Source organism: Nyctibius grandis, chromosome 17 (assembly GCF_013368605.1).
Source record: "Nyctibius grandis isolate bNycGra1 chromosome 17, bNycGra1.pri, whole genome shotgun sequence".
NCBI lineage: Eukaryota > Metazoa > Chordata > Aves > Nyctibiiformes > Nyctibiidae > Nyctibius > Nyctibius grandis.
This window is the reverse complement of record NC_090674.1, coordinates 2,927,219-2,939,646: the sequence shown is the minus strand read 5'-3', so window position 1 is coordinate 2,939,646 and position 12,428 is coordinate 2,927,219. Positions and strand designations below refer to the sequence as shown.

Here is a 12,428-nt window from a genome sequence, read left to right as displayed (position 1 = left end):
GAAGCCCTTTTAAATCGGTGCCTCTTCCCTCCCCTGCAATATTGGAAAGCTTTAGAGTAATTTGGAAGAGCTCGCCGTGCTGGATGCGGCCCCGCGAGCTGGGCTGGAGGCGCTGGGCAGCAGAGCAGGCTTAGCACGGCAGCGGGGATGGGGACGGGTGATGTGGAAACGGGATCAGCAGCTGGAGGGGAAAAAAAAAAATCCTTTTTCCTTTCTGTGAAAAATTGTCTGTGGAGGAATGTAGCCAAAAGGGGAGGAAAAATGGGAATAGCTGCGCCTGGTGAATGGTTCTGCCAGGGGAAGTGTGTCAGTTGATAGAGGCGTTTGGGAAATAACGGCTCTGTGTTAAGGAGGTGCAGGGTAAGGCAGTGCGGGGAGACCTGGCCATGCTGTCCCGGAGGTCAGGGGTTGGTGCCAGTCCTGTCCCACGGCCAGAGAGCATCTCCCAAGGCCACCTCCCGCCTCGCAGCATGCGTAGAGGATGCTCCGCACCCGGGAGCATCAGCATCCCCACACGACCCGCCTTGGGTCGTGGGTAATGTCATTAGCGGAGAAATTATATGGAAATCTGTCGTCGCTGCTGGCTCTGAGCCTGGGAGCGCAGCCCAGCCCGTTCAGATAGATGTCGGCTCACTTAACACAGGGGGTTTGCTGCGGGGTTTGCTTTTGGGGGCTCCAGGAGTTTTAACAGCCTTCGTTTTGCACGGCCGTGCAGGGGTCGGTTTGTGATCTGGGTGGAGGAGGGAGGGAGCGGGGGTGTGCAGCAGCGCAGGATGCTCCGCGGGAGTAACCCGAGAGGTTTCTGTATCCCTGGCAGCATGTGCTTCATGCATATTTATTGCTCCTTTTTCTGGGCTAATTCCATCTCTTGCACTTTTTTTTGATCAATTAACATCCAAATAAAATCCTGTAGTGCTCCGTCCTGTCATCCTCCCCTCCTTGGCTGGGACTCGGGATCGTGTTTACAGGGTTAATACAATTATATTTTTCTGGGAAGGGATGGATGTGGCCTGGATTTCTGATGGGAGAAGCTGCAGACAGCTTTATTACTGCTGGGTCCTGCTGCGGGCAGGGGCCGTGCCCAAGTGCCTGGAGGACTCGAGGAGCCTCTTGGCCGGGTGACATCTGTGAGCGTGTGGGCTGATGGCAGAAATGCCGTTGGTGGGAAGGATATCCGAGAGGCTGGAGCTTGCCTGCAGGGTTGTCACGCGCAGAGCAAACCTGGTTCCTGTTTCCTTTTTGAGTGCCAAAGTGGAGACCTCGGGATTGCTTTCCCTGCTGCTCGGGAAGGCGTGAACCGACCTCACGTCTGCTCCGCAAATGGGTTGTAGCCTGGTCTCCTCTCTTCCCAAACCAGTGGCTTGGAGCTGTGATCTCACAGGGATGGTGTTTGGGCTGGGACAAGCCTCCTGCAGAAATCCTCAGTGCAGCTGAGTGAGTACAGCAAGGGGATGGGGTGTCCTTGATGGATGAGTGTCCCAGCGGATGGGTCTCCCAGCCATGGACCCAGCCAAGGAAGCCCTCTCCACCAAAGAGACATGGAGCTCTGTAAAGCAAACCCACTGTGCTCCTTTGAAGATCCACCTTAAACTCTCAGCAGAAGACCACCTTGTCATGACCATGGAGGGTGAGGGTTCTGGTTTGGAAAGCCCTTGGCCCTATAGCAGGATGTTTCCAGGTAAATTCCCCCAAGTCAAATGCCTCCTCGAATTATTTCCTCAAAGTCACCATTGCACTTGAATTTCCTGCCTGTGCCGTACCTCCACACGCGCTCTGCCCGACGCCGCGTAACGTTGACGTCTTCACCGGCAAGATCGCGACGGCTGCGCCCGGGGAGCGCGCCCGCCTCTGTAATTACAAAACAAGGAGTGGTGCTGCGATTCCTGCGCAGGGCTGACCGATTTTATGGGTTAGTCATGGTGACAATATTGAATTTCATGGTTGGGATGGAGAAAGAGGAGAAATTAAGTGAGTGTTAGTGGGACAGGGTGGGTTTACGCATTCCTCTTGCACAGGGCATCGCCAGGGCTTGAGCGGTGACCCCTGAGGACACGTTTCCCTACATTAGAAAATAAGTATATGAATCAGTAAGTGATAAAGTCAGCTCTGGTTCTGTTCCTGACATGAAAATCCCCATTGCACGGGGCGAGAGGAGTGCTCGCAAGTGATGGGAGCCGGAGGGAGCTGCTCTTTAGGAGGGTCAGAGGTGGGCTGCGTCCCCTGCCAGTGCCTTGGCTTGGTTTGGGCTCTGATGCTTCATCCCGGGACCGAGCAGCCAGGCAGAGACGCTATTTCTATGGTCCAAACATAGTCGTTTTTCATCTAATACCACATTACCAAGGCGGTCAAACTAATTATCTGTATGCCCTCCAAGCAAACCTGGGCTAGATGGTGCGACCACCCCCACCTCATTTTCCCTTAACTTGATATTATGATTTTTGGAGAGGGGCTGGTATTTATAGCAGCCCCCTTCTTAGGGGGGAAATGTCTGGTTGTAGCATGTGGAAGCTGATTCCCATCCAGAAGTCATTAGATGCTGGGGTCAGACAGACACCGTGGGGTGGTGGCACCTTCGGTGGTGTCATCACGGGTGGGAGGAGGCGGAAGCTCAAGGAACAGGAGCGCAGGACTGATGGTGCAGGTGGGGATGTTGGGGGGTGAAGGCGAGAGCCGGGGGGTTCACACAGCCGTTCCCAACCCGCCCTTCCCACCGCGTGCTGCCAGGGTTGCTGCCGAGTCCGAGGAGGGGCTGGTGGGTTCCCCTTCTATTTCTGCCGTGTGCTTTGGGTGGGAGGGAAAAATAAATAATGCAAATAAGATGTGTGAGGTAAATACTTCCCGCTTATGGTGTGGATTTAGGATTTCTTGCTTCTCATGTTGTCTTGGGGTTATGAACAGGTTGGAGGTTTTGCCAGAGCCCACCGTGCAGATGGCCTGTAGGCGAGTTTCTTTAGATACTCCTGGGTGGGTTGGGGTACAGAAACCTGTCCCTGGATCATCCAAGTGAAGGACAAAGCCATTTCACCTCCTTGGATGGCCCTGATGACCAGTGAAAACCCACGTTATTCCTCCTGCCTCTTTCAATTAATTTCCTATTAACTGAGTTTGGAATTAAGTCCTCAAATGACTGATAAATCTTCTTTAAGCTTGGGAGCTAATAAGTTTTGGAGGAGGGAGAGCGGTGGTAACAGAGAGGGGGGAAAAAGTGCATTAATTTTAGCAAACCTCTTGAATATGAACTGAAACAAATGGTAAATAGTCCTGGTGGCTTAATAGGGGAAAAACCTGCTCGTGCAATACCCAAAGTCCATCATCTTCTTGCAGTAGTGGTTGGTGTGAATATTGGTAAATATTCAACCTTGGGAGATGGTATGTGCTCTTCTAATAGGACTTCTGAGCATTTTATGTATTTTTTTTGGCAAGCAGTGAAGTGTTTTCTCTAAATCTTTAAGGACCCCGAATGCCGCCGCTAATTAAAGCAGGTTGTAGGCTATAGGGGACCTGCTATTTAATTAAATTCATTAGGAGCCTTTTGTTGCTTCTAACATCAGAGAGTGCAAATGTGGCTTAAAGTTTTGTAAGAGCCTCTCAGTATTCTCGAGGAAATTAAAAAATATATATGCCAATGGCATCCTGGCCTCTATTAGGACTAGTGTAGCCAGCCCGTCTGGGGAAGGGATCGTCCCTCTGTGCTCGGCACTGGTGAGGGGACACCTTGAATCCTGTGTCCAGTTCTGGGCCCCGCACTTCAAGAGAGATGTTGAGGTGTTGGAGCGAGTCCAGAGGAGGGCGACCAAGCTGGTGAAGGGCCTGGAGGGTCTGACCTCCGAGGAACGGCTGAGGGAGCTGGGGGTGTTTAGCCTGGAGAAAGAGGAGTCTCAGAGGTGACCTTATTGCAGTCTACAACTACCTGAAGGAAGGTTGTAGTGGACAGTCGGCCTCTTCTCCCAGGCAACCAGCGCTAGGACAAGAGGACACAGCCTCAAGCTTTGCCAGGGGAGGTTCAGGTTGGACATTAGGAAGCATTTCTTCTCAGCAAGGGTCGTTAGACACTGGAAGGGACTGTCCAGGGAGGTGGTGGAGTCACCATCTCTGGAGGTGTTCAAGAAAAGACTGGACATGGCACTTAGTGCCCTGGTCTAGTTGATGTGGTAGTGTCAGGGCAATGGTTGGACTCGATGATCCCAGAGGGCTCTTCCAACCTCATTGATTCTGTGACTTCTGTGACCAGCCTTGCAGCAAGCTGTCCCGTGTCGGTGGTCAGCGAGCATCCCTCGCTGCTGCACGGGAGGGGGAAAATACGAAGGTCTCAGGTTTGTTTTGGGGCTGGTGAAATGTTCCTGTCGCATCCCGTGCTGCCTCTGACCCCCCCAGCCTCCCGCTCTGTCCCCTCATCCCTGCACAGCATCGTGGAGGTGGCAGGGGGACACTCGGGGAGCCGTGCCCCGGGCTCGTGGGAGCGCTGCAGGAACCCGCCTGGCTGCTAAAAATAAACCCGTTGTGGTTTATTTATCCTGGCAAGGGAGCAGCGGGTTTTCCTGCGCTCGCCCTGGAGGCTGCGGCAGCGGTTTTGCTCCCCAGTCTCCTTTTCCAGGGGGACGAGGTGCCCCTGGGAGGGTGGGGGATGATTCGGAGCCGCGGCAGCGATGGACAGGCGTTTCAGGGGGCTGCTGGGTGCGTGCAGGGGGTGCAGCAATGGGGGTGAGGGCAGCCCTTGGTGAATGGAGTTAAATCCGAGGCCAATTGTGTGAGGTTCACCAAGGCCAAGGGCTGGATCCTGCACTTGGGGCACAACAACCCCACACACCGCTACAGGCTGGGGAAGAGTGACTGGAAAGTGCCTGGGGGAAAAGGACCTGGGGGTGTTGGTCGATGGCGGCTGGATATAAGCCAGCAGCGTGCCCAGGTGGCCAAGAAGGCCACCAGCATCCTGGCTTGTATCAGCACTAGTGTGGCCAGCAGGACGAGGGCAGGGATTGTCCTCCTGTGGTCGGCACTGGTGAGGCCACACCTCGAATCCTGTGTTCAGGTTTGGGCCCCTCACTACGAGAAAGACCTTGAGGTGCTGGAGCGAGTCCAGAGAAGGGCAGCGAAGGTGGTGAAGGGTCTGGAGCACAAGGAGAAGGGTCTGGAGAACTTCTGGGGAGGAGCTGGGGGTGTTTAGCCTGGAGAAAAGGAGGCTGAGGGGAGACCTTATTGCTGTCTACAGCTACCTGAAAGGAAGGTGTAGTGAGGTGGGGGTTGGTCTCTTCTCCCAGGTAACAAGCGATAGGATGAGAGGAAACAGCCTCAAGTTGCACCAGGGGAGGTTTAGATTGGAGATCAGGGACAATTTCTTCATGGAAAGGGTTGTCAAGCACTGGAACAGGCTGCCCAGGGCAGTGGTGGGGTCACCATCCCTGGGGGGATTTAAAAGACGAGTAGATGTGGTGCTGAGGGACATGGGTTAGTGGTGGGCTGGGCAGTGCTGGGTTAACGGTTGGACTCGATAATCTTAAAGGTCCTTTCCAACCAAAATGACTTAGTTCTATTCTATTTAATTCTATTGTAATTTTGCTGTGAAATCAAAGCAGTGGAGGCGAGGGCCCTGCCGTGCCCCCGCGCTCCAGCCGTCGCCTCTCCCGCAGCCATGAAAGCCGACCGCAAGCGCTTGAAGGCGGAGAAGACGGACCTGGTGAGCCAGATGCAGCAGCTGTACGCCACGCTGGAGAGCCGCGAGGAGCAGCTCCGCGACTTCATCAGGAACTACGAGCAGCACAGGAAAGTGAGTGCGGGAGCCCAGCGCCGTGGTCTTGGGGCATGGGGAGGGGCTGACAGCAGCGTGAGCATGAAACTAGGTTTGCCATCGGGCAAAAAACACACCAAAGCTCCAGCTGACCTCTTGCAGACAGGCTGACTTGGGAAATTTAATGTAATTTTAACCAGGTGCATGGTGGGCATCACTTTTCAGGGGGCCTGCTGCCATCCCTGCCAGCCCAGGGCTCTCATGACACCCAAAGGTGCCACATTCCTGTTGGCACCACATCAATCTGGTGGCCCCCGAGGGTGTTGTGTCTGCAGAGGGTGGGAGAGGGCCTTCAGTAGCGTTATGGCCTTCCCCTTCCCAACGACCACCCTGTTCCCGGCAGGAGAGCGAGGACGCGGTGAAAGCCCTGGCCAAGGAGAAGGACCTGCTGGAGCGGGAGAAGTGGGAGCTGCGGCGACAAGCCAAGGAGGCGACGGACCACGCCAGCGCCCTCCGCTCCCAGCTCGACCTCAAAGACAACCGCATGAAGGAGCTGGAGGCCGAGCTGGCCATGGTGAGCTCAGTAACGGTGGCGGGCACGACGCAGGGGTCAGCCCTGCACCGCGGGCGCCCGGCTCAGCGGCTCGAGCACTTGCAACACCCCAGAAAGTTTTGCTGAAGTTAAATGTTTATTGCAGTATTGCAAATTAATCCATCGCTAACAAGGAGCTGGTGTCCTTGGTGCAGGGAGCAGCACACTTTGGGTGTTTATTTGCCAAGGGGTGGGTTTGGTGCAGCGTGTTGCTGCTGGTTCTGCTGCTCCAGGAGATGTTCATGTGGGTTTTCTGCCCCCCCCACCTCACCACCTTGGTGTCCTTCCCCCAGGCCAAGCAGTCCCTGGCCACGCTGACCAAGGACGTCCCCAAGCGCCACTCCTTGGCCATGCCGGGCGAGACGGTGCTGAACGGCAACCAGGAGTGGGTGATGCAGGCCGACCTCCCGCTGACGGCCGCCATCCGGCAGAGCCAGCAGACCCTCTACCACTCGCACCCCCAGCACTCGGCGGACCGGCAAGGTGAGACCCCTGGCACGGATCAGGGTGCGGGGCTAAACCCATTTGGGGGAGTTGCCTTATTAGAATCACAGACTGGTTTGGGTTGGAGGGACCTTAAAGCCCATCCAGTTCCAACCCCCTGCCACGGGTAGGGACACCTTCCACCAGACCAGGTTGCTCCAAGCCCCATCCAGCCTGGCCTTCAACACTGCCAGGGAGGGGGCAGCCACAGCTGCTCTGGGCAACCTGGGCCAGGGTCTCACCACCCTCACACCAAAGAATTTCTTCCTCATATCTCATCTCAATCTCCCCTCTTTCAGTTTCAAACCGTTCCCCCTCGCCCTATCACTCCATGCCCTTGTAAAGAGTCCCTCTCCAGCTTTCCTGTAGCCCCTTTGCGTACTGGAAGGTGCTAGAAGGTCTCCCTGGAACCTTCTCTTCTCCAGGCTGAAGAGCCCCAACTCTCTCAGCCTGTCTTCATAGGAGAGGTTATTCCTCCATAAAGGGTTAAAAATGAGCAAAACACCCCAAAACTAGGTTTTTTTGGAAGTGCATCAGAGGTTTTGTGTGGGGTCAGGTTTGCTGGCGTGATGTTAACTCCCCAGTGCCCCCCCTTTGCCTTCCAGCCGTCAGAGTGAGTCCCTGTCATTCCCGGCAGCCGTCCATCATCTCCGACGCCTCCGCAGCCGAGGGCGACCGGTCATCCACGCCGAGCGACATCAATTCTCCCCGGCATCGAACGCACTCGCTCTGCAACGTGAGGCACCACATGATGGGGCGTTTGCTTCCCCGCGGCGTGGGGCTCGCGGGGGAGATGGGCTCTGGGGATGCTGCGGGTCCTCCACTTCCCAAAATGGTGTTGGTGTTGGGAAGGGTTGGGTTGGGAAGGGTTGGGTTCCCAAAGTGATGTTGGTTTTGGGAAGGGTTGGGTTCCCAAAATGGTGTTGGTTTTGGGGTGGGGTACGGGTTGGAGGTTTGCTGACCTGGAGAGCTGCTTTGCTGGGGGTTTATCTGAGCTGATTCAATTGGCTCCATCTCCGTCTGTTGCAGGGGGACAGTCCTGGACCGGTACAGAAGAACTTGCACAACCCAATTGTACAGGTAGGGCACAAAACCCCATGTAAATCCCACTTGTAAGACCCACTCCTGTGCTGGTGAGCGATTTGGGGGGGGGGTCAGAAGCACGATTTTGGTTTTTTTAAAAAAAAAGCAGAAGCCATCCTGAGTTGTAAGTCTGGGATGTCTCAGATTTCCATGATTTGCCCCAAAATCCAGGTAATGCCATAGGCGGTTGCAGTGGTCTTGATTTTTGTAAGGCACAGCCTAGATCAGGTTAATATTCTGTGTTTGACCCTAAAATTAACGGGGTAATTGAGCACGCCACGGGCAGACCCTTGCTCTGACCCTCCTTATGTTCCTGGAGCTGAAATCCTGAATCCAGTTGACTCAAGAAGCCAAAACCCCAGAAATGTGAGGAGGGGGCCCAGTGTGTCCCCGCAGATATGTCAGGAATACTTCATTTTTTTGTTGGTCCAGGACTTTAACATTACTTTGCACCTGGACTAGAATGGTTTTTTTTGGGGGCCTGGACCCTGTGGTCCGTGAGGTGGGAGGGAGAACGAGAAGCTCGGTGGCCAAACCCGTGTCCTCTCCCTTCCCCGCAGTCTCTAGAGGACCTGGAAGACCAAAAACGGAAAAAGAAGAAAGAGAAGATGGGCTTCGGCTCCATCTCCAGGGTGTTCGCCCGGGGGAAGCAGCGCAAGTCCCTCGACCCCGGCCTCTTCGACGGTACGGCCCCCGACTACTACATCGAGGAGGACGCGGACTGGTGACCCCCGGCCCCGCCGTCGCCCCTGTACATACCCCAGCCCGGCCCCGCCTGTGGACGTGTTACCTGTCGTCTTGGGAGCGATGCAGCTGTGTCGTAACTGCAGTTTTTTCCCTTTTTTTTGTGTTTTTTATTTTTTTCCCCATACCGGTAACTCCTTTTGTCAGTTTGGGTTGGTTTTTTTTTCGTTGATTGTTTTTTTTTTGTTTTACTTCCTCCTTCTTTTTGACGAAACTTGAAACTTGAAGGACTGCTGTGTCTCTGTAAATACCCGAAATATTGTGCACTTTGTGCTTGTGACGTCTCTTGTCCGAAACCGCTGTTTTCCGGAGCCCAGCCCGCGGGATGTCCTCGCTCGGGGACGAAGGACCTGCCCAACTGAGGGACCTGAGAGAGAAAACACACACACACACACACACACACACACACACAAATATCTCATTTGCTGTGACGTCTTCCTGGCCGAACCCCGCGGAGATGACACGGGCTGGTCGTAACGCCTGCCGGTCTGGAAATTAAGTGTTTTAACGTTCCTTTTTTTAGTTGTTTTTAATTTATTTGCACAAACCCAGAGGAGCTATTCTAACTAAATTATTGCAGAAGTTTTGCGAATCTTTTTTTTTTTTTCTATTTTTCCACCTCGGTTGGGATGGGAGGAGGAGGAGGAGGGTGTGTTTGTACTGTACTGTCCTGGGAAGCTGCTGCTGCTGGGGGCTGGAGCCACGGACCCCCCACCCCGGGCTCCCGCGGCTGCCGATGCCCCAGGAGCACTTAACGCCTTGGAAGAAGCAAACCTAAATAATTGCTGGGGAATCAAACGCCGGGGGGGAAGCGGGTGGGAGCTTTGCCTGCGGTTTTTTCCCCATGTTTGTGGGACTCACCCTTTGCTTCGAGTAAAATTTGGGGGATCCGGCATGAGCTGGGAGGAGGGGAAAGGCGATATCCCGAGGAGACGTCGCCCTGCTCCTGTTTGGGGCATTATCGCTGCCGGGGAGGGCTGGGGCAATCGGTACGAGTCCCCGCCGGGGAGGTTTTTCTGGCACTGGGGGGTGATTTTTAAGCGCAGGTGGAGCTTGTGCTTCCAAATCCCTTGGAAATGCCCCAAAACCGCCCTCCCTGGCAAGGCGGCCGCTTCCCCTCTCCACTAACACGCTCTGCGCTCTGCTTATGCCAAGATAAGTACCTTATGCTTTAATGCTTACGATATAATTTTAAGCTCTTAAAAAAAAAAATGTATTAAGATTTATTTAATATTGCTATAATAGCGTTGTTATTTTTATTAATTCGCGCCCTGGTTGGAGAAAAAAGGGGTGTTTTGTCTTAAATCGCCGAACTGAACCGCCGATGCCCTCGCGCCGGGTGTTCCTGCGAAGGGGATGATGCGGAGAGGCCGTGGGTGGGGGGCAAATGGGAGGACCAGCCCCTGCCCTGGGGTGTCAGGGCAGGGTTTGCCCCACGGCATCTTTCTCTGCAGAAAAGTGTTTTTAGACTTTTTTGTTGTTATTTGGGGGTATTTTTGTTGTTGTTCTCCTTGCGTTTTTATAATTTAAAGTATAAATCACCGGAACAGATGAGCAAATCTCCTTGTTATCGAGTAGTTTCCTTTGCATTTCAGCTTTTTTTTTTTTTGTAAATTAGGAAATAATTCTAAAAATTACTAAGAGGATGATTTATTTAAGAGAACTTCGATAAATAGCATATGAATTATGGGTAACATTAGATTTAACTTTCCCCCGCGTTGAGTGGGGGAGAATCCTTGAAGGCATGGATGCAAATATAAAATTATAAAAGATCTAAATAAAGCTTATTTTAAAGTACGGATGAGCTCCACGTGATTTAATTGCTTGCCTGATGGAGATCCCGGGCTGACGGCGGCGGTGGCGTGTGGGCATCGCTGTGGTGGCACCGGGCACAAGCCATGTGGGTTCAAGGCGGGGTGAATGTCACCCCTGCCCTGGGTGCTGTGCGGGTCGGGGGTCCCTGGGGTGGTGGGGGGATGCAGGAGAAGGCTCTTTCCCACGACCAGCTGCCGGCTGAGCGCTTGCACCCGGGTCCGGTGCTGCTGGTGGGAGGCTGGGGCTGTATAAAATGTGTATTTAAGGATTTTTTTTAAGGTAAGTCAAGATTTGGGGATGTGGGGGAAGAGCCGGGAGATGTCCCCTTGGATACGGAAGATGTAACGCCAAGAAAAGCAGGTGGGACAGAGAAATGAGGAGCTTTTGTGCTCTAACATTTGCTAGTGAGTAAATTATTGGTACTAATTAATCCACTCATGGGTGGATAAATTATTGGTACAAATTTGTGGATGGGTATATTATTATTGGTAAGAATTTATGGATGGATAAATAATTATTATTAATTTACAGGTGGTGTTTGTCACTTTTAGGGTCTTCCCAGCAGTTCCAGCAGGGTCTGGCGCCGGTTCGGGGTCGACGTCTGTGTCTGCAGGCTGGAGGCAGCAGAGGATGGCCGTGGAGCCGGGGGCTGGTGCCGTGGTTTGATGGTGGTGGTGTGCCCGGGGAGTACTCGAATGACAATTGACCAGGAAAAAAACAACATTTCAGACAAGTCCTGCAATGGTTTTCTGGTTTTGTACCTTTTTTTTTTTATTTTTCCTTAACAGATACATCCTTCTGGGTTTGGGAGCAGCCGCGGAGCAGGTAAGAGCCACCACAGTCTGAAATGAGGAGAGCTGGAGAAGGAAAAAAAAAAAAAAAAAGAAAAAAATAACTGTAAGCCAGCTGGCTCCCCAGCTCTGTCACCTGGAGCTGTAATATGGTATTAATGGGAATTAAACATTGCATTAAAGGGTGACTATTGAGGGCGGCCGAGATAAGCCGGGCGCAGACCGCGGCGGGGTTTGCTGCGCTTGGAGCGGTTCCCTGCAAATATTTGCTCTGGGCTTTGCTCGCGGGGTGCCAGGGACGGGGACGGGTGGTTTTAAAAGCTCCGGGTCCCTTCAGCACTGGGAGCGTGGCAGAGCTGTGGGTGCAACACCGGTCCCAGTGTGGCTGATGTGGCTCGCTGGTCGTGGCTCATCTGGGCAAGAACAACGCCATGTATGAGTACAAGTTGGGGACAGAGCTGTTGGAGAGCAGTGTAGGGGAAAGGGACCTGGGGGTCCTAGTGGACAACAGGATGACCATGAGCCAGCAGTGTGCCCTTGTGGCCAAGAAGGCCAATGGCATCCTGGGGTGTATTATAGAAGGGGTGTGGTCAGCAGGTCGAGAGAGGTTCTCCTCCCCCTCTGCTCTGCCCTGGTGAGGCCGCATCTGGAATATTGTGTCCAGTTCTGGGCCCCTCAGTTCAAGAAGGACAGGGAACTGCTAGAGAGAGTCCAGCGCAGAGCCGCAAAGATGATTAAGGGGGTGGAACATCTCCTTTATGAGGAGAGGCTGAGGGAGCTGGGTCTCTTTAGCTTAGAGAAGAGGAGACTGAGGGGTGACCTCATTAATGTTTATAAATATGTAAAGGGCAAGTGTCAAGAGGATGGAGCCAGGCTCTTCTCAGTGACATCCCTTGACAGGACAAGGGGCAATGGGTGCAAGCTGGAACACAGGAGGTTCCACATAAATATGAGGAAAAACTTCTTTACGGTGAGGGTATCTGAGCACTGGCACAGGCTGCCCAGAGAGGTTGTGGAGTCTCCTTCTCTGGAGACATTCAAAACCCGCTTGGACGCGTTCCTGTGTGAGATGGTCTAAGCAATCCTGCTCCGGCAGGGGGATTGGACTAGATGATCTTTCGAGGTCCCTTTCAATCCCTAACATTCTGTGATTCTGTGAATCTGTTGTAGCAGACGCATGTCCCCGTGCCGTGGG

The 12,428-nt window shown here is 53.6% G+C and overlaps 1 protein-coding gene across 2 annotated transcripts in view; it reads left to right on the top strand.

Moving 5' to 3' along the window:
• Nucleotides 1–10,373, top strand: part of KAZN (kazrin, periplakin interacting protein) — an 83,329-nt gene extending 72,956 nt beyond the window's left edge. For both annotated transcript variants that reach the window (XM_068414667.1, XM_068414668.1), the window contains exons 3-8: nt 5,628–5,764; nt 6,129–6,299; nt 6,611–6,800; nt 7,406–7,536; nt 7,830–7,880; nt 8,444–10,373. In XM_068414667.1, the coding sequence (XP_068270768.1) occupies nt 5,628–5,764; nt 6,129–6,299; nt 6,611–6,800; nt 7,406–7,536; nt 7,830–7,880; nt 8,444–8,611 (848 nt within the window). In that variant the 3' untranslated portion in view covers nt 8,612–10,373. The remainder of the gene's footprint in view (nt 1–5,627; nt 5,765–6,128; nt 6,300–6,610; nt 6,801–7,405; nt 7,537–7,829; nt 7,881–8,443) is intronic.
• Nucleotides 10,374–12,428: the final 2,055 nt, after the last annotated feature.